Source organism: Gymnodraco acuticeps, unplaced genomic scaffold (assembly GCF_902827175.1).
Source record: "Gymnodraco acuticeps unplaced genomic scaffold, fGymAcu1.1, whole genome shotgun sequence".
NCBI classification, from domain to species: Eukaryota; Metazoa; Chordata; class Actinopteri; order Perciformes; family Bathydraconidae; genus Gymnodraco; species Gymnodraco acuticeps.
In genome coordinates, this window is record NW_022990276.1 from 1,266,251 (window position 1) to 1,291,514 (window position 25,264).

Sequence of the window (25,264 nt, forward strand, 5' to 3'; positions counted from 1 at the left end):
TTGTTTACAACCCAGCAATAACATCTACATTCAGTGAGGTTTGCACAGCCTTCATCTTATTTCTGACTCTTCCTGTCACCGTGGCAACCGCCGAGCGCTCTTTCTCCAAATTAAAACTCATCAAAAACTATTTGAGGAGCACGATGGGACAGGAGAGACTGAGTGGACTGGCCTTGCTGTCCATCGAAAGTGACCGAGCCAAGATATTGGACATACAGCGGATTGTGGACGAGTTCGCGGAGCGCAAGGCTCGCCGAGTACCCTTCAAGTAGTGGTGAGTACACTTCAAATGTAATTTGTACAGTAGCCTACTTGTACGTGAACGTATGGGCCGCCGTGCCAATTTTACACTGCTCTGCTCTCATGGTGGCTGCTGGCTGTCCATGGTGAATGGTGTGTCAGAAAATCATTTTATTAGGCTATGTGTTCGTTGTCCTTGTGGTTTGTTGGACTTTATGTCATCTTATATCATTATTATCTCTGATATATATTTATATTTCGTTTCTATACCCTTTGTAGAAACGAAATCTTAAATATTACACCTTTTCTTTAGTTACTTTTCTTTCAAACATTGTTTTAAATTGTAATCTTACTGACTGAGCGACTTTTTACGCACGAGCGTCAGATTACCACCCCGGACTCCCGATATTTTTGTCAAGCTTTATTGGGTTGAAAGGGCCCGGTCATGTGGCCCCGCCCCCCGGCCCGGGTCTGATATGTGCCGCCAGTGCTTTACTCTCTTTATAACGTGTACAATCACATTACAACGTTGTTGTATCCAGAGATCCAGCAGACTCGTCGCCATGCACGAATCAACAGCAAATTCAGCCCCTCCTCCGGCTCCCGCGAGAGTCCCGTGAGCCGTGAGTGAGCCGTGAGTCGTTGGACTCGCGGGAGCCGTGAGTGAGCCGTGAGCCGTGAGTGAGCCGTGAGTCCGCAAATCTCTGAGTCTGCTGCCACTCGTCGAGGGAGCCGTGGGACTCGCGGGAGCCGTGCGAGCCGGAGGAGGGGCTGAGTCTGCTGTAGATTCGTGCATGGGGACGAGTCTGCTGGATATCTGGATCTGCTGCCTGCTATATGTTACGGCTCTGAGTCCTCGTAGGCTACTGGTCTCTCTCGATCATTGACCTGGATTCACGGATCCCGCGATTTTTCCAGCTCTAAATTAAGTTTCAGTGTAGACTTCTAACAAAATGGTCATGTTGTGCAACAGTCTCCTCAGGAAATGCAGCTATTATTACAGGAGACTCTCCTGTAATAATAGCTGCATTTCCAATAAGGAATCGGATCTTACTTGGAAACTCGTTTATTTTGAACATGGCACACAAAAAGAAACAAATTATAGAACATTTCAAAACAGTTAGAATATAAAATGTAATTATACAATTATTATTATTAAATGAAAACACAATTGTGCAAAATTAGCTTAAGTACAGGAACATATTAAAATAACTATATACATATAATGCAAAACACTTATTTTTTAAAATGCACACACACACACACATGTTTTATTAAAGCAAAAGACACTGTGTAGCGGAGGTTAATGTAACGTTAGTTTAATATGCTGGTTAAATGCAACAACTTTTCGGTTTCACCGGTAGGATTTCTACGGTCTTGGTCATGCTGACTCATATGACTCAAATGACTCGTATGATCCGGATCTCTTCAATGATTGACTCAGAAGACTCCGAGTCCATAAAATGATCCGGATTTGCCATCTCTAGACGATAACCGTTTTTGGACTTCCGTTGTCGTAACTCTTCTATTATATGGCTCTGACCCTACTATACCCCTCCGTTTGCGCGTTCACGCGGAGGGTCCGCCATATTGAGGGCTGTTCCAAAGCTACGAGTGTGGAGAGGGAGTGGACTATCAAACCCTCAAACAGCGAGTCTGCAGCGGTGCTGACTTGAGACCGGTCTCTACCTGACCGGAGTCACGCTGTGTGTGTCCGTTAGGACACACGCTGTTTACAAGTAGTTCCAGCAAACATCCATCCATCCATCCATCCATCTTCTCCCGCTTATCCGTGGTCGGGTCGCGGGGGTAGCAGTTCCAGCAGAGAGCCCCAAACTTTCTTTTCCCTGGCGACATCAACCAGCTCTGACTGGGGGATCCCAAGGCGCTCCCAGGCCAGCGAAGAGATATAATCCCTCCACCTGGTCCTAGGTCTACCCCTTGGTCTCTTCCCAGCTGGACGTGCCTGGAACACCTCCCTAGGGAGGCGCCCAGGTGGCATCCTAACTAGGTGCCCGAACCACCTCAACTGGCTCCTTTCGACGCGAAGGAGGAGCGGCTCAACTCCGAGTCCCTCCCTGATGACCGAACTTCTCACCTTATCCCTAAGGGAGACACCAGCCACCCTGCGGAGAAAACCCATCTCGGCCGCTTTGTATCCAGCAAACATCCACTGATAAATTGCGATGTTAACAACCTCATGATAACCTCATATGTTTTTAACTTAGGATCGTACCTGTGTTTAGTCTAGAAAAAGGTAAATGTGTGCATTTTATTATAAAGTTGTGTACATTTACAGACTGTTGCAAAAACTAAGAAGCTTATAAACATCAGGTTTAAAACTAAAAGAGCTTTGAAACACAATGAAAGATGTTTGGAGTTTTATTTGAGTTATTCATTTAAACTTTTTGTGCTGATTTGAAACCGTTGTTACATACAGTTACGGCATTTCCTGTTTCTGCCGGAGAGAGGGGAGGCCGTCCCAAAGCTTGCTGCTGTATTTACTCCCTCCATCTGACAGGAGGGAGCCTCGTTGAGCTGCGAGTGTGGCTACAGACGGAGTTCACTCCATCACGGAGGGGTAGGGTCGAGGGAGTGGTTTGGGATTGGGCCTCACTTTGGCTGTGAGCTGCGGTTGCATAAGACAACATCCCCCACTTTCATCACTTATTTCATCGTACAGGGCAAATGAAAAGTGTAACCGGGGTGAAAAGGGTGTTACATTTACTTAATTATGAATATTGTTACATCAAGGCCGAAAATTAGGATGAGCACCAACGGTCAAAAATGTTGTTTTCCCTCCCAGAGCAACCAGCGCAGCACCTCCCCAGATCTGGCGCCCTAGGCGAACATCTATAACGCCAGAGCTACGGGCCAGCCCTGTATGAACCTGAAAATAAGCATGATAGATCCTCTTTAAAGTAACCCTCAACGTTTACTCCTAATTAGTTTAACGCAATGGTTCCTACTGTAGTAAATCTTGCTTTCATGTTGAACTGTTTTTTTAGAGCAGTCACTTAATCCACTTTCAAATATTATTCCAGTGACTGATTGGTATGTCCTATATAATATTTGATGTCCTTTCTTAGTACAGATATAGATGTACTTGATTGATGTTAAATTAGGATGTGAAAGTGTTACAACAGCAGCTGGTGATCAGGCATTGCACATTGCAACAGTAATTGAATACATATTAACCGTAGTAATGTGCATATATCTGTAGAGTATCAATAGAGAACAACATGTCATATGCTACAGTCTAATTTAGTTCTGTGTACTGATCCTAGCACCACATAAACTTGGTGTGTGTGTGAGAAAGATTAAGATGCTGGAGGAGGAAACAAAAGAGCATGAAATAAAAACCATGCATTAATCTCACAGCCTCGCACCAGCGACCTCGTGGCAAGCTGCATCTCAGAAAAGTGATGTTTAATTATCTCCACCAATCAGAGTCCCACTGCTAAAACGATCCCCAGGTGTTCTGGGTAATCAGGTCGGAGGTGTGCAAAGCTTTCCGTGTTTCAGTTGGTCGAGCTCAGCTTGTTGCCTGCATGTAAATGATTGGTGTTGGGGTTCATGACAGGAATAACAAACACAACAGGCTCTGCATCTTGAGCTATATTCCTCTGAGTCAGAGCACACAACATGGAGTGGAGACAGTGCTGCATTTAACATGGAGATTGTTAGTGGTATTAATAGCTAGAGAACGAATATAGCTATGTCTTCATCAAGCAATACTTAAAGGTCCCTGTTACGACCCATCCCCCTACCAAGCGGCAGTGGCTCGTGGGAAGACCCGTAACTTCAAAACAAACCACGCCAAACACAGAATATCGTTAAGGACGGGCATTTATTGTCAGCACAGCCGTAACTTACATGCCTACTGGCAAAAAGGAACCAAGTCTGGAGGACGGCAATAAACAAACAAAAAGGAAGAAGGGGGCCTGGGCCAGCCACACCATGGGCCGTAGGACCCATACTTCCCTCCTCTACCAAGAGATCTAACACAACCTACTGGGAAAAAAACAAAGCCGCGAAAAATCCTACACTAACATCCTCCAGAGTTCACACTGTATAAGACAGCAAAAGAATAATGGATCCATACGTGGGGTGAGAGGAAATCCACGGATATAATCCCTCGGCATCAGGGCAGGAAAAGAGAGCCTCTTCTCCTCCAGATTCTCCTTTTAAAGTCCCCAGCTGAATGTCATTAGGACACCTGGGGGAGGCGGAGCCAGGGGCGGACCAGGTGTACCTGCGCAGCAGAGAGACAGAGAAAAGCAACACAAGCACGTAACACCCCCACCATGAGTTAGTAATTTATTTTTTAAAACAAACAAAACAATCACAACAATCGACTTTAAGTCGACAGACGTGCTCAACCACTCAGTCCACACACCGAACAGGCTACATATCAGTCAAAACACACACAAAAAAAATTGCAACCACTGCGACATTTTAAGAACAGTAACACCTCCAAGTGGTTTAGAGCCAGAACCATAGCCAGTGCTTCCTTTTCGACTGTGGAACCAATAGTGGAACACACCCGCTGGTGGGGATTGAATTTCCCGGAGCGGTACGACACAGGGCGCTCCACCTCACGATCAGCTCCAATATGTCTGCACGCTGCGCATCAGGCAAGTGTGCCAAATGAGACTCCATATTGGCCAGAGTCTCCGCAGCGATCGGGGGCCTCCGAGGTGACAGGGGTGTCACTTTTAGCACTGGACAGCGCCTCCACACAGGCAGCGACAGGGTTATGAACAGCCCCAGGGCTTATCGTACCTGATTTCCCACCCTCATGCCATGATGGAGGATCCCTGACCGGTCTGTCCAATCCCGTAGCCGTAAAACTGTCGCGGGTGACTGCCACCGCATTCACTCCTGGCTTAACGAGCACTCTGCCACCGGCTAAATCATTCCCCAAGACCAAATCTACCCCTTCAATGGGTAGACATGGCCGAACCCCGACAGTTACCGGACCTGTGACCAGATCTGACTCGAGATGAATATTATGCAATGGCGAACCCACACACTGCATACCAAACCCTCTCACAAGAACACCCGAACCCACAGCAGACTCCTCAGAGAGGGGCAACACACCCCTTATCATAAAGGATTGCGAAGCTGCTGTATCCCTCAAAATGGTCACTGTAATCCTGTTGTTCTTCCCCGGTAAAGACACCATTCCCTCCATGAGAAACGGAGAAAAAACTTCCAGTTCAGATTTGTGAGACCCTGGCTTTGAAGTACTCACCAAAGCGACCGTCTTTACAGGCTTCTCCTCATCCCACAAAGCATAACAATTCGCAACAATATGACCTCTTTTCTTGCAGAAATAACACACTGGGCTATCTCTGGTTCCCCAATTCACCTCCCTCGCCTTTTCCTCCACAGCTCTCGGCATGCTGCCCTGTAACGGCACGTTAGTGGAGCTTTCCCTGACCTTGTTGTCACCATACCGGGCCTGCGCGCTATCCCTCTCACCGAAGACAGACTTGTGAGTGAGGACATACTCGTCAGCCAAAACCGCAGCATCAGATAGTTTCATAGGTTTTTGCTCATTTATATATGTGGCTACTCTGTCAGGCAAACAGTTTTTAAATTCCTCCATGAGCATCAACGTTCTCAGTTCCTCGAGAGATCTTACCCCCGTCGACGAGCACCACCGATCAAACAGTCCCTCTTTCTCATGGGCGAACTCCACATAAACTTGAGAATCCCTTTTTCTAAAACTGCGAAACCTCTGACGATACGCCGGCCTCTGGCACCAGCTCATAGGCGTGCAGAATTGCTGCTTTTACCTGCCCATAATCCCGGCTGACCTCGTCAGACAATGCAGCATATACCTCCTGAGCTTTTCCCGTGAGAACGCACTGCAGCATCACAGTCCACACATTCCTAGGCCACTTCAAGGTTGTTGCAAACCGTTCAAAAATAATTTAAAAAAGTATCCACGTCCCTCTCACTGAATACTGGAACAAATCGGGTGTATTTACCCACATCAAACTCATGAGGATGTGCGGAGCCCAACTGCTGAGTTTGGTGCGTTAATGTCGATAACTCCAGCTCCTTCAAACGAAGCATCCGATTAGACTCCTCCTCTAGTTTCCTGATTACAGTCGATCTCCTTCTCTCTCAGTTTGTTGTCAATCTCCTTCTCTCTAATCATCAACTTTCGTAGCTCCAGCTGAAGCTCGCTCATTGTCGGAGCGACCTCTGTTTCCTCGTATTTAGATACACAAGCCGCGCCCGCTTCCTCTGATAACACTTCCCGCTCTATCAGTGCAGCCAACAGCTGTTCCTTAATGACCTGCTTCTTGTATTGTTTACTAATTGCAACGTCAAATCTGCCTGCGATTAGCTCTAGTTGGGCTTTACTAGAGGCTTCCAACTTCTCCCGAGTCGGACCACTAGCAAAGCCCTCTAGATCAAACTCCATAACGCAAAATCCAACCTAAACTCACTCCAAAGAAAAAAACTAAAACAAAACCAGCTAGGCTATCATTCTAGCCACCCTACACTGCACACACAAAGCAAACATATATGCTGTCAAGGGCCGTTCTAGAAAGAAACACTCTCAGTACACCGGCACCTGCCCGAGACAGCCTTTGGACGAGCCCCCATAAGTTACGACCCGTCCCCCTACCAAGCGGTAGTGGCTCGTGGGAAGACCCGTAACTTAAAAACAAACCATGCCAAACACAGAATATCGTTAAGGACGGGCATTTATTGTCAGCACAGCCGTAACTTACATGCCTACCGGCAAAAAGGAACCAAGTCTGGAGGACGGCAATAAACAAACACAAAGGAAGAAGGGGGCCTGGGCCAGCCACACCATGGGCCGTAGGACCCATACTTCCCTCCTCTACCCAGAGATCTAACACAACCTACTGGGAAAAAAACAAAGCCACTAACATCCTCCAGAGTTCACACAGTATAAGACAGCAAAAGAATAATGGATCCACACGTGGGGTGAGAGGAAATCCACGGATATAATCCCTCGGCATCAGGGCAGGAAAAGAGAGCCTCTTCTCCTCCAGCTTCTCCTTTTAAAGTCCCCAGCTGAATGTCATTAGGACACCTGGGGGAGGCGGAGCCAGGGGCGGACCAGGTGTACCTGCGCAGCAGAGAGACAGAGAAAAGCAACACAAGCACGTAACAGTCCCCTATTATACTGTTTTTCATCAATATATTATAGCTCTCAGATATATACAAAACATGTCTCTGAAGTGTTTAGCTCCAAACACCAAACAGATCATTGCAGCATTACCCATAATCCCCTCTGTTTCAGCCTTGTTTCCAAAGTGCTGATTCTCTGTCTGTTACTTTAGATGAAAAATAAGGAGCCCCTCCCCACGCCCCTCTGAGAGATTGTGTTACAAAGAACACAATGGTGCTCTAGGAGGAGATTTAGGTGATAAGGTGGGGGGGGGGGGGTTACTTTCAGAATCTCTTTACGCAGAGGGGACACATGTTGATGTAGAAGAGACATGAACACGTGGATTTTGCATAATAGGTCTCCTTTAAAGTGGATTTATTATGTTCATTTTCAGGGAAAGATCTCTCTCTGGAGTGAACTTCGGGATTTTAGCATTTGCAGACCATTTACATGCACAAAACCCTGTATAACACTTTAATAGAAACATATTATACTCACTCACTTACTTTAATAATATCATTGTGTGATTCTTATATTTGCTAATGTTTATCTATATTTACTACTTCTCACACTTCTCAGGTAAGCTTGGGAAAATTCCTTATTAAGAAGAATGTTAGTTACAGTCTATGTGCACCAACAGTATGACCTTCAACTCGGGTGAACTGAGAACTTCCTGATATGTCCTCGCTAACTCCCTACTCACCCCTCCCTTTCTCCTCTCTAGTTACAGTCTATGTGCACCAACAGTATGACCTTCAACTCGGGTGAACTGAGAACTTCCTGATATGTCCTTGCTAACTCCCTAACTCCCTAATCATCCCTCCCTTTCTCCTCTCCTCTCTAGTTACAGTCTATGTGCACCAACATTATGACCTTCAACTTCTATTGAACTGAGAAGTTCCTGATACTCCCACACTCCCTAACTCCCTAACTCAGGGCAGGGTTCCCAAACGTTGCCATGCCAAGGACCCCCATATAGCATTATCCTCTGGCGGGGACCCCCCGTTGCAATTTTTGTTTTGTTTAAATGATGTGTACAAGTGCCTCGCGATGGAGCATGCAGTGCGTTGCCACTACATTTGGGGCCTTCTGCCTGATCAAAGCTGTCACTCCGCTTGTTTTGCCTGTCATATATCCCCACTGCCCCATCTGGACACACACCCACACAACGAGACCAGTCAAGTCCATTTGAGCAGATGTACTCATCTAAAACTTGGAAAATGTCTCTTCATGTGGTCCTACCTTCCAGTGCTTTGCAAAATAATATATCCTCAACAAAGTTGTCTTTTGAAATAAATCTGATGTATGCAAGCAATTCTGCAACATTTGCTACATCCGTGCTCTCATCCAGCTGCAGAGCAAAATATTCACTAGCTCTCACTTGCTCCAAAAGCTGAGCAGATGCTCAGTTTCAATCTCAGTAGCGGCAGCTCGATTCTGATTGGCTTGAAGGGCAGTCGTGAGATTTAAAAACAAAAAATATTAAAAGATTGGCATCAAAGGACACATAGATTGATAGATATGCAGTTATTAATAACATCTAAAAAAAAATTCCCCTTTCCCTCAAACTTTGCGTGACCCCCATGGCGGGCCCCCGGGGGGTCGGGCCCCCCACTTTGAAAAACACTGCCCTAACTCCCTAACTCCTCCTTTCATTATCACCAAGCTTCACGCCTCCCTTTCTCCTCTCTCTGTGTCTAAATATGAAACCCAAACTCTACTCTTCGTCTTTCACTCTGCATGCTCTCTGTATGACTACCTGAACTTTCTTGCAAGAAATAAAATACGACAAAGACAGCTGAATGGTTTGATTCTCTATCCACATTTGATAAATAAACTCCCACCACAAACACACTAAAGGAAAGGCAAACCGTCAAAATGCATAATGGGGCCTCTTTAAGGCGGTCATTATGCAAGCACGACAAAAAAGCCTTTGCGTCACATTTTGCAAAACGTTTGCAACACGTATTTCTGGTTATGCGTATTTTCACAGCTTCATAGTAGAGGAACACTTGATTTGGATCTGAAGTGTAGGCAGCTGTTAAAATGCCAAAGTTATTCGGGGTGAGTTACCCCCAATAATTCCTTTCGATAGACTCAATTCCTTAACAGGCCGTGAAACATTTCAAACGTTTTAATTTATTTCCTGCCGTAAACAGAGAGGACAGATATTTGGCAGAAATTAGACTTTAGATTTGTTGCATCTTGTAAATGTACAGTCATTCCTTCAGCAAGATCATTACAATATTACTAGGCAAATCATTCATTTAAATACACATTATTTTGGATGTTCTTCATACAGTTTAAAATATACCAAGAAAAAAAATGACTAACATGCAAACACATTTCCTCCCAGACCTTTTTAAATACACAAACTCTGACACTGATATTTCTACTTTAAGGACTTCTCAGGCTCTAATTATAATCTTGGTCAGGATGATTCATAATGTTTGTAGCTGTGAAGCAATGCTGTTGAACTTTTGTAACCCATAACGGGAAAATTGTAAGCTTTATTTAACACAGCAGCTTCTTTAGAAAGACAGGGGGTGGAGAAGTGTCACAAATATGACTAAATGCATGTTGCGTTTTATGTTAAGAAGTAGAAAAAACACATATTAAAGGTAGCGTAGGTAAGAATGGAGAAACCAGCTCGAGTGCGCTAGAATTTGAAAGTACGCAGCCGGAAAAAATCTGCCCCTTCCTTCAGACTTCCTTACAGAGCCCCTCCTCCAACACACGAACGAGCACATGACCAATCAGGGCACGAGATAAGTTTGTGCCCAGATGGAAGGCTGACAGGCAGGTAGGCCATCCAGTTACTTTAGCCGGGCCGGCTCAGATGATTGGTCGTGCTTTTTACAGCACTACGCGGCTTCCACAGATGACATCTTTTTATGTATTTATTGTCAAAGCATTTAATATAGTCATTGTATCGGGATGTTAAGAGCATTCCATGGAATATAACAAAAAGTGTTTCTGAAATAAATTACATACCCCACCTTTAAAGGTTTCTCATGATCAGGCTTGTATAACAATAAGAAATAAAGGCTTATCTTGTTCAAAAATGAATCCTACTTGCCTTTATATAAAGTAAAGTAATTAAGTTTATATTTTGACATAAATATCTTTGTCAATTAACAACAGTAACCATTGATTATTTCTGCAGGTCAAGTTATCGTGGTGCTATGATTTGTTGAACCAGAAGATCATGAACATTTTATTCTTTTATATTTCAAAAAGTCAATTTAATTAAAATCTCTGTCAGGGAGGCCAAGCTGGCGCATTACACTCTCGAGACAAAACAACATTACATATTAGTATCCGCCAAGGAGGCGTGTGGGTTGTGCGTTGTTGGGGTCAGGGGGTCACAGGTTCAAACCCCACTGCAGTCAGCATGTCGTTGTGTCCCTGAGACACTTCACCCCAAATTGCTCCTGTGGGGATTGCCCACAGTATTGAGTATGTAAGTCGCTTTGGATAAAAGCGTCTAACAAGTGACATGTAATGTAATGTATCCAGTACACCACATTTTAACTTATTCATTCAGTTATAGTAAATTGCATGAGTGAAGTCAGAATCTGAGGAACAAATATGAAGACATGTATGTTAATATCACAGTAGGAGGGAATAATAAAATGATTTTTAAATGTGAACGGAAATGAGATGTATTGCAATGTTCTCTCACCTGCTCCTGTTACAGTAACTCTCTCAGAGACAGTGCACTGATCAGCAGCAGTAAAAACGACCAGCAGGGAGCAGTGCAGGATGCTTCATGAAGAGAAAACAAACAACACTTATAATCACCTCTTGAAATAAAGTGTCCTTATTAAAATTGACAATAAGGCAGAATCTCACCTCTGAGATGCAGGACTGTGGAGTTCTGCAGCATGGTCACCATATTGGAGGCGGTGCAGCTGTAGTTCCCTAAGTTCTCCACCTGCAGCCTCTCGATGGTGTAGGTGGACGTGTTCACCTGCGTCTCGTTGCCGTTGAACCTCCAGCTGAAGGTCGCAGGAGGGACGGAGTCTGCTTCACACTGAAGGGTAACTCTCTGACCCGGAGCTGCTGCTGAGGGTCCTGTTATTGATACGTTATGGGGTCCATCTGCACAGAGGAGCCAGATCCTTCATTTAGGCAAAAGTACTCAAACAACACTGTAGCACCGCTTACAAGTTTCAGTCCTGCAGTTCAAATCTTACTTAAGTTATCATTTGCAAAATGTAAAGCCAAAGTAAAGTTACTCTATGACTGTTTTACAATGATGCATTATAGACTACTTTACTCATGCATTCATGTAAAATGTATAAATGATTCTGTTGATTATTTTCTTGATTTGTAAAATAAATCATATGAAATGACAGTCACAATTATCCAGAATCAAAGTTGACACCCTTCCAATGCTGGGTTTCAGCACAAACATATTAAAACATTTATTATATTTATTGAAAAAGTCAACAGAAAAAGCAGGAAATCCTTACATCTGAGAAGCTGGATTGTTTTTAGGTGTTTTTCATGTTTTTTGTCAAAAAATCTTAACTAACTAAAGCTTGTAAATAAGAACAAACAAATAGTTCTTCTTTAATTGAGTAAAGATCAAATATAAAGTCTGTACTCACTCAAATGTACTTACATCCCAGCACTCAAAATACAATTGTTTTTTTATTAAGAATTAGAAAATACACAACCGGAAAAAATCTGCCACTTCCTCACAGAGCCCCTCCTCCAACACACACGAACTCGCGCATGACCAATGAGGGCACGAGATAAGTTTGTGCACAGATGGAAGGCTGACAGGCAGGTAGGCCATCCAGTTACTTTAGCCGGGCCGGCTCAGATGATTGGTCGTGCTTTTTACAGCGCCACGGCTTCCACTGATGACCTTTTTTAATGGATTTTTTGTCAAAGCACTTCAGATATTCATTGCTATCGGGATGTTAAGAGCATTCCATGGAATATAACAACAAGTGTATCTCGAGCCGGTTTCTCAAACTTACATACCCTACCTTTAACTAAGAATAATAATTGCAAGAATTAAGAGATCATTTCAAAAATATTTCATCAAATACATGAAACAGTCACTTTGAAATGACTCTTCATGGTCTTTTTTTTGCTCCACAGAGTTTCCGCAGCAGTAGCCTACTCACAGTTGACGGTGAGTCGGTGCTCCACCGTCATGCTGCTGACGGGGTTGCTGACTCGGCACTGGAAGCTGCCGTGGTGTGAGCTGTGCACCGGGTGAATGAACACCGTCCTCTTGGAGTTGGAGAAGCTGACTCTGTCCCCCGGCTGCAGCATCTGACCGTCCTTCAGCCACTCTCTGCTGCTGATGGAGCCGGACGCATCGCAGCTGAGGTTAGTGAAGCTGCGGTCCTCGATCAGGACGCCTGGCGGGCTGCTGATGGAGGCTCCGGTGATCAGAGCTGACGGGGCATGAAGAGAGTTAAATAGGACATATTAAGCTCATTTTCAGGTTCATATCTGTATTTAGTGTCTACTGGGAAATGTTTCCATGCTCTAATGTTCAAAAAGCTCTTTATTTTTCTCATACTGCCTGTGCCGCAGCACCTCTTTTCACCCTCTGTCTGAAACCAGAGCCCAGTCTGCTCTGATTGGTTAGCTGGCCGGCTCTGTTGTGATTGGTTAACCACTTAGAGATGTTCCGCCCCTTAGCCTATCATCACATACAATGTGTCGGAGCGCTAGCCAATAGAAGTGCAAGTGTGAGGGAAGTTTGGGATATTAACCTTTGCAGACTATTTACACAGAAACCTATATTACACACTACAGGAAAGGGGAGACCCCAACAAGCAAAAATAGAGCACCTCTTAATATATAAAGAAATACAAATAACAAGAGACACAACGGTGCAAGTAAGATTCAGGAATAAGAAAACACACATTTTCTTCATGATAGTTTTTAGTTCATTTATTTCATGTTTTATTTAGAAACCTGTGTCATGATTTCTTTGTGTTTTCCTCCTGTTTTGTTTTCCCTTGACTTATTAGTTGCACCATGCTACCACCTGACCTCCTGCACTGTCATCCATCCTTTGTCCAAATTTCCGTTAGATACAGATCATAAAATGATTAAACACCTGAACTTTTGAAAGAACATCATAACGTTCATCTGTTTGCAACTCATATAATTCCAATGACTGTATATAGATTATTCTGCACTGTTTCTATTATATTATATTTTATTTACCTGTACTATTGTATCTGTTTTATTGTTGGAGGAGCCTGTGACCTAAGATTTTCATTGTCATAACTACACTGTGCACACATGACAATTAAAGCCTTGAAACTTGAAACCCACCATACACGTTGAGCGTGGTCTCCCCCTGCCTCTGCAGCCCTGCGTCGGGGATGATGGTTACGGTGTACTCCCCGCTGTCCTCCAGCAGCAGGCCCCGCAGCTCCAGGGCCCCGGTGGCTCGGTCCAGGGAGATCCTGCTGCTGTAGCCCGGCTCTGTGATGTTGGTGCTGGTGGAGGTGATGATGTTCACCCCTTTGAAGCTCCAGCTGACGGAGAGGAAGGGGCTCTCTGGAGCGGTGAGGGTCGTGGAGAACGTCACAGTGCCGGCAGCAGCTCCACTCAGGGGCCCCGGGGGTAAGATGCCCTCGCCTGCACACATACCTGATGACACAAGATATATTTACTGTCTTGTGTTTTTTTTTCTTTACATGTTTTTGGGACATTTTGCCTCAATTTCTGAGATGTCTTTTATTTTGCTTAATGTTTTCATTGCATATTCTTACTTTAACTGCTTATGTTAATATAAAAGCATTTATTTTACTTATTATATATAGACTTATTACTTTTATTGGACATTGTACTTTAACTCCTTATGTTTACATACTCATCTTTATCATTGTATTAGTTGTATTGCACTTTTTTACTAAATATTTTATATAAATACTTAAAAAAATGTTATGTGGAAACTTTGCTTTAAATTCTTATGTTCAGAGAAATATAGTTTTACTTACTGTAATAACAACTTTTTATATAAATTATTTAATTTAATTTAATATTTTATTGGACACTTTACTTAAGTAAGTAAGTAACATTTATTTATAAAGCGCTTTTCACAGACAAAGTCACAAAGTGCTTGACAAAACATTAAAACATCAGAAAAAATGTCTTGTGTTTGTGAAAATACACTTATTTTATTCCATATTATATTTTTGAATGATTTAACACTGTCATACTTCCGGCTTATATAGAGTGCCTCAGTGACGCATCCTAAAACCCGGAAGTAAGTTAGCATTTTTACCACGTCCGGTTGCCTGTCATATATCCCCACTGCCCCATCTGAACACACACCCACACAACGAGACCAGTCAAGTCCATTTGAGCAGATGTACTCATCTAAAACTTGGAAAATGTCTCTTCATGTGGTCCTACCTTCCAGTGCTTTGCAAAATAATATATCCTCAACAAAGTTGTCTTTTGAAATAAATCTGATGTATGCAAGCAATTCTGCAACATTTGCTACATCCGTGCTCTCATCCAGCTGCAGAGCAAAATATTCACTAGCTCTCACTTGCTCCAAAAGCTGAGCAGATGCTCAGTTTCAATCTCAGTAGCGGCAGCTCGATTCTGATTGGCTTGAAGGGCAGTCGTGAGATTTAAAAACAAAAAATATTAAAAGATTGGCATCAAAGGACACATAGATTGATAGATATGCAGTTATTAATAACATCTAAAAAAAAATTCCCCTTTCCCTCAAACTTTGCGTGACCCCCATGGCGGGCCCCCGGGGGGTCGGGCCCCCCACTTTGAAAAACACTGCCCTAACTCCCTAACTCCTCCTTTCATTATCACCAAGCTTCACGCCTCCCTTTCTCCTCTCTCTGTGTCTAAATATGAAACCCAAACTCTACTCTTCGTCTTTCACTCTGCATGCTCTCTGTATGACTACCTGAACTTTCTTGCAAGAAATAAAATACGACAAAGACAGCTGAATGGTTTGATTCTCTATCCACATTTGATAAATAAACTCCCACCACAAACACACTAAAGGAAAGGCAAACCGTCAAAATGCATAATGGGGCCTCTTTAAGGCGGTCATTATGCAAGCACGACAAAAAAAGCCTTTGCGTCACATTTTGCAAAACTTTTGCAACACGTATTTCTGGTTATGCGTATTTTCACAGCTTCATAGTAGAGGAACACTTGATTTGGATCTGAAGTGTAGGCAGCTGTTAAAATGCCAAAGTTATTCGGGGTGAGTTACCCCCAATAATTCCTTTCGATAGACTCAATTCCTTAACAGGCCGTGAAACATTTCAAACGTTTTAATTTATTTCCTGCCGTAAACAGAGAGGACAGATATTTGGCAGAAATTAGACTTTAGATTTGTTGCATCTTGTAAATGTACAGTCATTCCTTCAGCAAGATCATTACAATATTACTAGGCAAATCATTCATTTAAATACACATTATTTTGGATGTTCTTCATACAGTTTAAAATATACCAAGAAAAAAAATGACTAACATGCAAACACATTTCCTCCCAGACCTTTTTAAATACACAAACTCTGACACTGATATTTCTACTTTAAGGACTTCTCAGGCTCTAATTATAATCTTGGTCAGGATGATTCATAATGTTTGTAGCTGTGAAGCAATGCTGTTGAACTTTTGTAACCCATAACGGGAAAATTGTAAGCTTTATTTAACACAGCAGCTTCTTTAGAAAGACAGGGGGTGGAGAAGTGTCACAAATATGACTAAATGCATGTTGCGTTTTATGTTAAGAAGTAGAAAAAAACACATATTAAAGGTAGCGTAGGTAAGAATGGAGAAACCAGCTCGAGTGCGCTAGAATTTGAAAGTACGCAGCCGGAAAAAATCTGCCCCTTCCTTCAGACTTCCTTACAGAGCCCCTCCTCCAACACACGAACGTGCACATGACCAATGAGGGCACGAGATAAGTTTGTGCCCAGATGGAAGGCTGACAGGCAGGTAGGCCATCCAGTTACTTTAGCCGGGCCGGCTCAGATGATTGGTCGTGCTTTTTACAGCACTACGGCTTCCACTGATGACATCTTTTTATGTATTTATTGTCAAAGCATTTAATATATTCATTGCTATCGGGATGTTAAGAGCATTCCATGGAATATAACAAAAAGTGTTTCTGAAATAAATTACATACCCCACCTTTAAAGGTTTCTCATGATCAGGCTTGTATAACAATAAGAAATAAAGGCTTATCTTGTTCAAAAATGAATCCTACTTGCCTTTATATAAAGTAAAGTAATTAAGTTTATATTTTGACATAAATATCTTTGTCAATTAACAACAGTAACCATTGATTATTTCTGCAGGTCAAGTTATCGGGGTGCTATGATTTGTTGAACCAGATGATCATGAACATTTTATTCTTTTATATTTCAAAAAGTCAATTTAATTAAAATCTCTGTCAGGGAGGCCAAGCTGGCGCATTACACTCGAGACAAAACAACATTACAGTATCCGCCAAGGAGGCGTGTGGGTTGTGCGTTGGTGGGCTCAGGGGGTCACAGGTTCAAACCCCACTGCAGTCAGCATGTCGTTGTGTCCCTGAGACACTTCACCCCAAATTGCTCCTGTGGGGATTGCCCACAGTATTGAGTATGTAAGTCGCTTTGGATAAAAGCGTCTAACAAGTGACATGTAATGTAATGTATCCAGTACACCACATTTTAACTTATTCATTCAGTTATAGTAAATTGCATGAGTGAAGTCAGAATCTGAGGAACAAATATGAAGACATGTATGTTAATATCACAGTAGGAGGGAATAATAAAATGATTTTTAAATGTGAACGGAAATGAGATGTATTGCAATGTTCTCTCACCTGCTCCTGTTACAGTAACTCTCTCAGAGACAGTGCACTGATCAGCAGCAGTAAAAACGACCAGCAGGGAGCAGTGCAGGATGCTTCATGAAGAGAAAACAAACAACACTTATAATCACCTCTTGAAATAAAGTGTCCTTATTAAAATTGACAATAAGGCAGAATCTCACCTCTGAGATGCTGGACTGTGGAGTTCTGCAGCATGGTCACCATATTGGAGGCGGTGCAGCTGTAGTTCCCTAAGTTCTCCACCTGCAGCCTCTCGATGGTGAAGGTGGACGTGTTCACCTGCGTCTCGTTGCCGTTGAACCTCCAGCTGAAGGTCGCAGGAGGGACGGAGTCTGCTTCACACTGAAGGGTAACTCTCTGACCCGGAGCTGCTGCTGAGGGTCCTGTTATTGATACGTTATGGGGTCCATCTGCACAGAGGAGCCAGATCCTTCATTTAGGCAAAAGTACTCAAACAACACTGTAGCACCGCTTACAAGTTTCAGTCCTGCAGTTCAAATCTTACTTAAGTTATCATTTGCAAAATGTAAAGCCAAAGTAAAGTTACTCTATGACTGTTTTACAATGATGCATTATAGACTACTTTACTCATGCATTCATGTAAAATGTATAAATGATTCTGTTGATTATTTTCTTGATTTGTAAAATAAATCATATGAAATGACAGTCACAATTATCCAGAATCAAAGTTGACACCCTTCCAATGCTGGGTTTCAGTACAAACATATTAAAACATTTATTATATTTATTGAAAAAGTCAACAGAAAAAGCAGGAAATCCTTACATCTGAGAAGCTGGATTGTTTTTAGGTGTTTTTCATGTTTTTTGTCAAAAAATCTTAACTTGTAAATAAGAACAAACAAATAGTTCTTCTTTAATTGAGTAAAGATCAAATATAAAGTCTGTACTCACTCAAATGTACTTACATCCCAGCACTCAAAATACAATTGTTTTTTTATTAAGAATTAGAAAATACACAACCGGAAAAAATCTGCCACTTCCTTACAGAGCCCCTCCTCCAACACACACGAACGCGCGCATGACCAATGAGGGCACGAGATAAGTTTGTGCACAGATGGAAGGCTGACAGGCAGGTAGGCCATCCAGTTACTTTAGCCGGGCCGGCTCAGATGATTGGTCGTGCTTTTTACAGTGCCACGGCTTCCACAGATGACATTTCTTTATGGATTTTTTGTCAAAGCACTTAAGATATTCATTGCTATCGGGATGTTAAGAGCATTCCATGGAATATAACAACAAGTGTATCTCGAGCCGGTTTCTCAAACTTACCTACCCCACCTTTAACTAAGAATAATAATTGCAAGAATTAAGAGATCATTTCTAAAATATTTCATCAAATACATGAAACAGTCACTTTGAAATGACTCTTCATGGTCTTTTTTTTGCTCCACAGAGTTTCCGCAGCAGTAGCCTACTCACAGTTGACGGTGAGTCGGTGCTCCACCGTCATGCTGCTGACGGGGTTGCTGACTCGGCACTGGAAGCTGCCGTGGTGTGAGCTGTGCACCGGGTGAATGAACACCGTCCTCTTGGAGTTGGAGAAGCTGACTCTGTCCCCCGGCTGCAGCATCTGACCGTCCTTCAGCCACTCTCTGCTGCTGATGGAGCCGGACGCATCGCAGCTGAGGTTAGTGAAGCTGCGGTCCTCGATCAGGACGCCTGGCGGGCTGCTGATGGAGGCTCCGGTGATCAGAGCTGACGGGGCATGAAGAGAGTTAAATAGGACATATTAAACTCATTTTCAGGTTCATATCTGTATTTAGTGTCTACTGGGAAATGTTTCCATGCTCTAATGTTCAAAAAGCTCTTTATTTCTCTCATACTGCCTGTGCCGCAGCACCTCTTTTCACCCTCTGTCTGAAACCAGAGCCCAGTCTGCTCTGATTGGTTAGCTGGCCGGCTCTGTTGTGATTGGTTAACCACTTAGAGATGTTCCGCCCCTTAGCCTATCATCACATACAATGTGTCGGAGCGCTAGCCAATAGAAGTGCAAGTGTGAGGGAAGTTTGGGATATTAACCGTTGCAGACTATTTACACAGAAACCTATATTACACACTACAGGAAAGGGGAGACCCCAACAAGCAAAAATAGAGCACCTCTTAATATATAAAGAAATACAAATAACAAGAGACACAACGGTGCAAGTAAGATTCAGGAATAAGAAAACACACATTTTCTTCATGATAGTTTTTAGTTCATTTATTTCATGTTTTATTTAGAAACCTGTGTCATGATTTCTTTGTGTTTTCCTCCTGTTTTGATTTCCCTTGACTTATTAGTTGCACCATGCTACCACCTGACCTCCTGCACTGTCATCCATCATTTGTCCAAATTTCCGTTAGATACAGATCATAAAATGATTAAACACCTGAACTTTTGAAAGAACATCATAACGTTCATCTGTTTGCAACTCATATAATTCCAATGACTGTATATAGATTATTCTGCACTGTTTCTATTATATTATATTTTATTTACCTGTACTATTGTATCTGTTTTATTGTTGGAGGAGCCTGTGACCTAAGATTTTCATTGTCATAACTACACTGTGCACACATGACAATTAAAGCCTTGAAACTTGAAACCCACCATACACGTTGAGCGTGGTCTCCCCCTGCCTCTGCAGCCCTGCGTCGGGGATGATGGTCACGGTGTACTCCCCGCTGTCCTCCAGCAGCAGGCCCCGCAGCTCCAGGGCCCCGGTGGCTCGGTCCAGGGAGATCCTGCTGCTGTAGCCCGGCTCTGTGATGTTGGTGCTGGTGGAGGTGATGATGTTCACCCCTTTGAAGCTCCAGCTGACGGAGAGGAAGGGGCTCTCTGGAGCGGTGAGGGTCGTGGAGAACGTCACAGTGCCGGCAGCGGCTCCACTCAGGGGCCCCGGGGGTAAGATGCCCTCGCCTGCACACATACCTGATGACACAAGATATATTTACTGTCTTGTGTTTTTTTTTCTTTACATGTTTTTGGGACATTTTGCCTCAATTTCTTAGATGGCTTTTATTTTGCTTAATGTTTTCATTGCATATTCTTACTTTAACTGCTTATGTTAATATAAAAACATTTATTTTACTTATTATATATAGACTTATTACTTTTATTGGACATTGTACTTTAACTCCTTATGTTTACATACTCATCTTTATCATTGTATTAGTTGTATTGCACTTTTTTACTAAATATTTTATATAAATACTTAAAAAAATGTTATGTGGAAACTTTGCTTTAAATTCTTATGTTCAGAGAAATATAGTTTTACTTACTGTAATAACAACTTTTTATATAAATTATTTAATTTAATTTAATATTGTATTGGACACTTTACTTAAGTAAGTAAGTAACATTTATTTATAAAGCGCTTTTCACAGACAAAGTCACAAAGTGCTTGACAAAACATTAAAACATCAGAAAAAATGTCTTGTGTTTGTGAAAATACACTTATTTTATTCCATATTATATTTTTGAATGATTTAACACTGTCATACTTCCGGCTTATATAGAGTGCCTCAGTGACGCATCCTAAAACCCGGAAGTAAATTAGCATTTTTACCACGTCCGGTTCCTTCGCCAAAAAGCAATGGGATCTCTCCATAGGGTTTTGGAAAATAGCTCCAAATAATGTCTGTGGTTGAAACACATCGAAGAGACGGATCACGTTTTGTTCTACGACATTAAATCCATCAGCAGTGACCCCACTGGGGATTTCTGAAGAGTCTACGTGTCTGAAAAACGATGGTTGTTACCAAGTGGCTGAATAGGACTACAGAAGTTGTCGAGGCAGTTTTACGTAATTACGCCGAACACGTAAACACTCCTCTAAGTTTGTTTGCCGTGTTCTGCTTGAAAGCAAGTAGCTGCCTCCTGCAAACTGTTAAGACAAACGCTTCAACTCGTACCATTTAGAATCTGTATGTTTGAATATGGATCTTAAGTTGGCGTGACGTTGAAGCAGCGACCCTGCTGTAGTTCGTTTATAGCATAACGTTAGCATTTTGCTTCTGGCGACTAGATTTATGATTAGAAAATTATAAAAGTAGGATAGACATGTGGAGATTATCCGGCTGAACAAAACGTGATCCGTCTCTTAATAAATGTGTGTCAACCACAGACCTTATTTCGAGCTATTTTCCAAAATCCTATGGAGAAATTGCATTGCGTTTTTGTCGAAGGAACCGGAAGGAGTTTACTTCCGGGTTTTAGGACGTGTCACTGCGGCACTCTATGGTCATCAATATAAGCGCATTTATACAAAAATCTATATATTACGCCATTTTATTACATATTGTTATGAAATGGCCTGTTGTGTGAAATAAGTACTTTGGTACTTTAAGAACACATAGTTGCATACTGTATAACATGTCATATTAAATGCAGGACTAAGGAGTAAGAAACCCTAACCTACAATGACACGAAATGCAAAGGACACTTTCATACTTCTGGCTTGAATTGTAAAATCTTTGTTATTAAAACAACAAAAGGAATGATGTTACTGATATTCTGAATGACCTACCTGACAAAAGAAGCAGCAATGGAGCAGCAGTCCCGAGCATCTTGTTGTCCGGGTTGTCTCGTGTCTCTCCTAAATCTAAATTGTGGAGAGTCCCAGGTTCTCCTTCTCTTTTATCGTCCCCCACCCACAGCACAGGACCCACCGTAGCCCCCCCCCCACTAAGTAACAAACATTGTCACTGTGCAAATACTTCAAAATGCCTGAGGGTATAATATGTTCAGTCAGGAGTACCTGCACTCAGGTTGAGGTTATTTTGTGGAAATGGCCTTTGATCAGACCAATAATAGCCAGCAGTGTTTTATTATTTGTCTGGATTTTAATTGAAATCTGTTGGACAAAATGTTTTAAAAAAGAATTATTAACATCCACTTGTATCTTAAATCTAAATCTGGATATTGTTTTCATACTGCAGAGCTTTTAATATGTTTGAACATCTTGTAAAATATATTCAATTCTCAAACCTAATCTTGAGATAAGTTTCCTCCTTAAACATCAAGAGAGCACACATGTGCGTTTTTAATCTCAATACATTTAATAAAAATTAGACGCATCCTTTTACTCCATTGATTTAGGAGAGAAGAAAGTCAAAACACCTTACGTTACAAACTGAACACTAAAAAAAGATGTATGAAAGTGAATGGACTTGCAGGTTTCTTGTTTTTCTTGATTGCCTTTATTGCAAGACCCTTTGGATAAGATCTTTGGGAACATTTTCCGTCACAGCAGCTTGTTTAAACAAGGCTGAAACCCCTTCAAATAGAAAATATAATGGAACTACAATGTTAAATATATATATGATGACATTGAAAGTCTGTATCTATCTCTATCTGTAGGCTATCTATCATATACACCCTATGAAGGACCAAGTTACAGGTAACAACGTTTAAAAGTAGGATATTATTATCAATAATCTACATTTCTCAAGGTAGCCAAACCCCAACATGAATAGTTCCATCATCTTCACACTTTGAGCACGTATTGTTGTGCTTGTTGGTCCATCACGAGTAATGTTCCTGATATATTTAGTCATGAATATAATGGTTTTGGGCTGTCTGAGTCATGGTGGAGGATGTCTCAGTTTTATGAGCTCCTCACTGAGTGCTCTCCTCCAGGATGGTGTTTGAGGAGCAGCGGCCGGGCGTAGCATTCCTCGGGAGGAACGATCAAAGAGGAGACACTCGGCTTCCTCCAGACTCTCCACACACACCACCCTGCCTTCAGAGTCTGCAGGAAGACCACATTAATGATTTGTTTTTCAACTGAAAAAGGGTCTCTTAATAACAATAATAATAGTAGTACTTTTCATTTATAAGTAAGTTCACAAAGTCGATCTACAAAAATGCAATTCACACAACAAACAAAGATAAAATCAATGAAATTAGAAACATTACAAAGGTAAGAAATACAGACAAGAGAGCGTTATGATGGCGGAGTAATGATGGGAGGAAGACTAGTCCGAAGAAGTGGGTTTTGTGCTTGTTTTAAATATTTCAAGGCTTATTTAGTTTTCTCCTTCCCTATATCTAAAACGTGTACTGCTGAAACAAAGAGCTATTCATGATGCGTCACAAGTGTTTTGTGTCTGCAGGAAGAATTCATTAATGATTTGTTTTTAAACTGAGAAAGGGCCTCTTAATAATAATGATAGTACTTTTCTAACTTCTAGTCGTTTTACAAAAATACAATTCTCACTACAAACAAAGATAACTAAATCAGAAACATGACAAATAAAAGCAATACAGAAGAGAGCGTTATGATGGCGTAGTTGAAGCTAATGTAGTAGCACTTCGAATGGTTTGGCATAGTTCAAACTAATGTACCTACATGATTCTTGTTACTCTGTTCCCTCCTGGTTGAATGCACTTATTGTAAGTCGCTTTGGACAAAAGCGTTAAATGAAATGTAATGTAATGATGGCAGAGTAATGATGTGGGGAATGGCGTTTAAAAGGAAATGGCTAGTCTGAAGAAGTGGGTTTTGAGTCATTTATGTCAATGCTTATTTAGTTTTCTCCTTCCTTATGCCGAACATATCTAAAGTGTACTGCTGAAACAAAGAGGTATTCATGATGTGTCACAAGCGTCTTCCTGACATGTGAATGTACGGTGTGTGTATACAATGTGACCTCTCAATAACACTGTGCTTTTTAAGGTGGCTCTCGCAGTGTAAATGTAGTGTTACTCAACCTCTGTTGCCACACTTGTTGTACACTGGGAGGGATGGAGAGACCTACCCTTGTTTATGTTGTCAGGGGGGGCAGGGGACCTTTAGTACCAAAAGAGTCCTAGAAAGACAAGGTCAACTTAACTATGTGCATTTAGTTTCGGCGAAAACTAAAAGGTACCAAGGGGTCAGATTAGAATTTTCCAAAGGGGGGTTCGTTTAGCATGAAACACTTGAAATAACTAAAGGATAAGTTAAACAAGAAAGTAGAAAGAAAGTGAGGTCATAGAAAACTATTTCTGCTAAAAAGTGAGCAATGATTGAGTCAGAGCTAAACATTTCAGATGTGTGTATCTCACACTGCTGTAACTTTAAGGTATCTTTGCTTTTAAATGAGTGTTTTTTAATGTCATTTCTTAATATGTTTTTTAATGCTCTTAATGTCTTTCATTTTTATAAAGCACGTTGAATTGCCTTGTGTTGAAAGGTGCTATATAAATAAACTTGCCTTGCCTTTAGTGGGAGATAGCAGGTGAAGAGTTTATGCCACATGGAAGTGTTTTGCGTTGCCTGAAAGCTGGGAACCTGAAAATGTGTTTAAGACGCAGTTTGACAATGTGTGTTAAATGTTCTATTCATAAATCTGTGAACAATATTTAGATTTGGTTGGATAGTTATTATTAGTCTGGAGAAAGTTTAGAGTTTAAAATAGTATGATAGAAGTACATGATGACCATCCTCATACTCTCATAAGTGTAATTAGTTGTTGCAGCAAATGTTGTGATTTGGTGACACATTTTAACGTAAGACCACTTGAGAATCTTTGAAAACAGTCAGACTTCCACTTTACACACTAAGACCTTTAGGAACACCACAACAACACTTTGATTTGGTGTAAAACACTTTAAAAAACGTGAAGTTTTAGCAAGAACTGCCTTTTCAGCGTTTCTTTTGGATGGAAAGCACTTCACAACTAGTTTAATACAGAAACTGAAGTTTTATGTGATACAAAATACGTTCTTAACAAATAGAGTCACGCTATATCTCTGTACGTTTTTATGAGCTCCTTTGGTTATCTTCCAAGTCTGTTAAGTAATGTAAACACAGTTAGACACACAAACCAAACCCCTCTTTCTATACAATGACTATCAATAGTGACATTGTTCTGAATCTCAAGACTTCTGCTTCAGAGAAAAGTGATTTATTCATTATAATATTAAATGTAGTCCCGTGTTTTAATGCAAAGTTTAAAGAAGAGTTCTCATAGCACTCATATATTATATTGGTTTGGACAAACAATGAGACGATGTGAAAGATTAC

General features: G+C 41.7%; 1 protein-coding gene across 1 annotated transcript; it reads right to left on the reverse strand.

Moving 5' to 3' along the window:
- Positions 1-10,304: 10,304 nt before the first annotated feature.
- LOC117549592 (carcinoembryonic antigen-related cell adhesion molecule 20-like) lies at positions 10,305-21,849 on the reverse strand. The gene is made up of 9 exons (XM_034221621.1): positions 21,782-21,849; positions 19,864-20,184; positions 18,693-18,968; positions 17,414-17,662; positions 13,718-14,038; positions 12,547-12,822; positions 11,258-11,506; positions 11,088-11,170; positions 10,305-10,980 (listed from the first exon to the last, which is right to left on the reverse strand). Exons 1-8 carry the CDS (start codon positions 21,819-21,821, stop codon positions 11,097-11,099), a joined length of 1,806 nt encoding a protein of 601 aa, XP_034077512.1. The 5' UTR covers positions 21,822-21,849; the 3' UTR covers positions 10,305-10,980; positions 11,088-11,096.
- Between the last annotated feature and the right edge of the window lie 3,415 nt (positions 21,850-25,264).

Bases quoted from the DNA above. Each gene is read 5' to 3' on its own strand.
- LOC117549592 (XM_034221621.1), bottom strand. From the start codon at position 21,821: ATGCTCGGGACTGCTGCTCCATTGCTGCTTCTTTTGTCAG. The intron at 12,823-13,717 runs GTGGGTTTCAAG...ATGCCCCGTCAG, and splicing joins GACCACGCTCAACGTGTATG to CTCTGATCACCGGAGCCTCC. The intron at 11,507-12,546 runs GTGAGTAGGCTA...TCCTCTGTGCAG, and splicing joins GCACCGACTCACCGTCAACT to ATGGACCCCATAACGTATCA.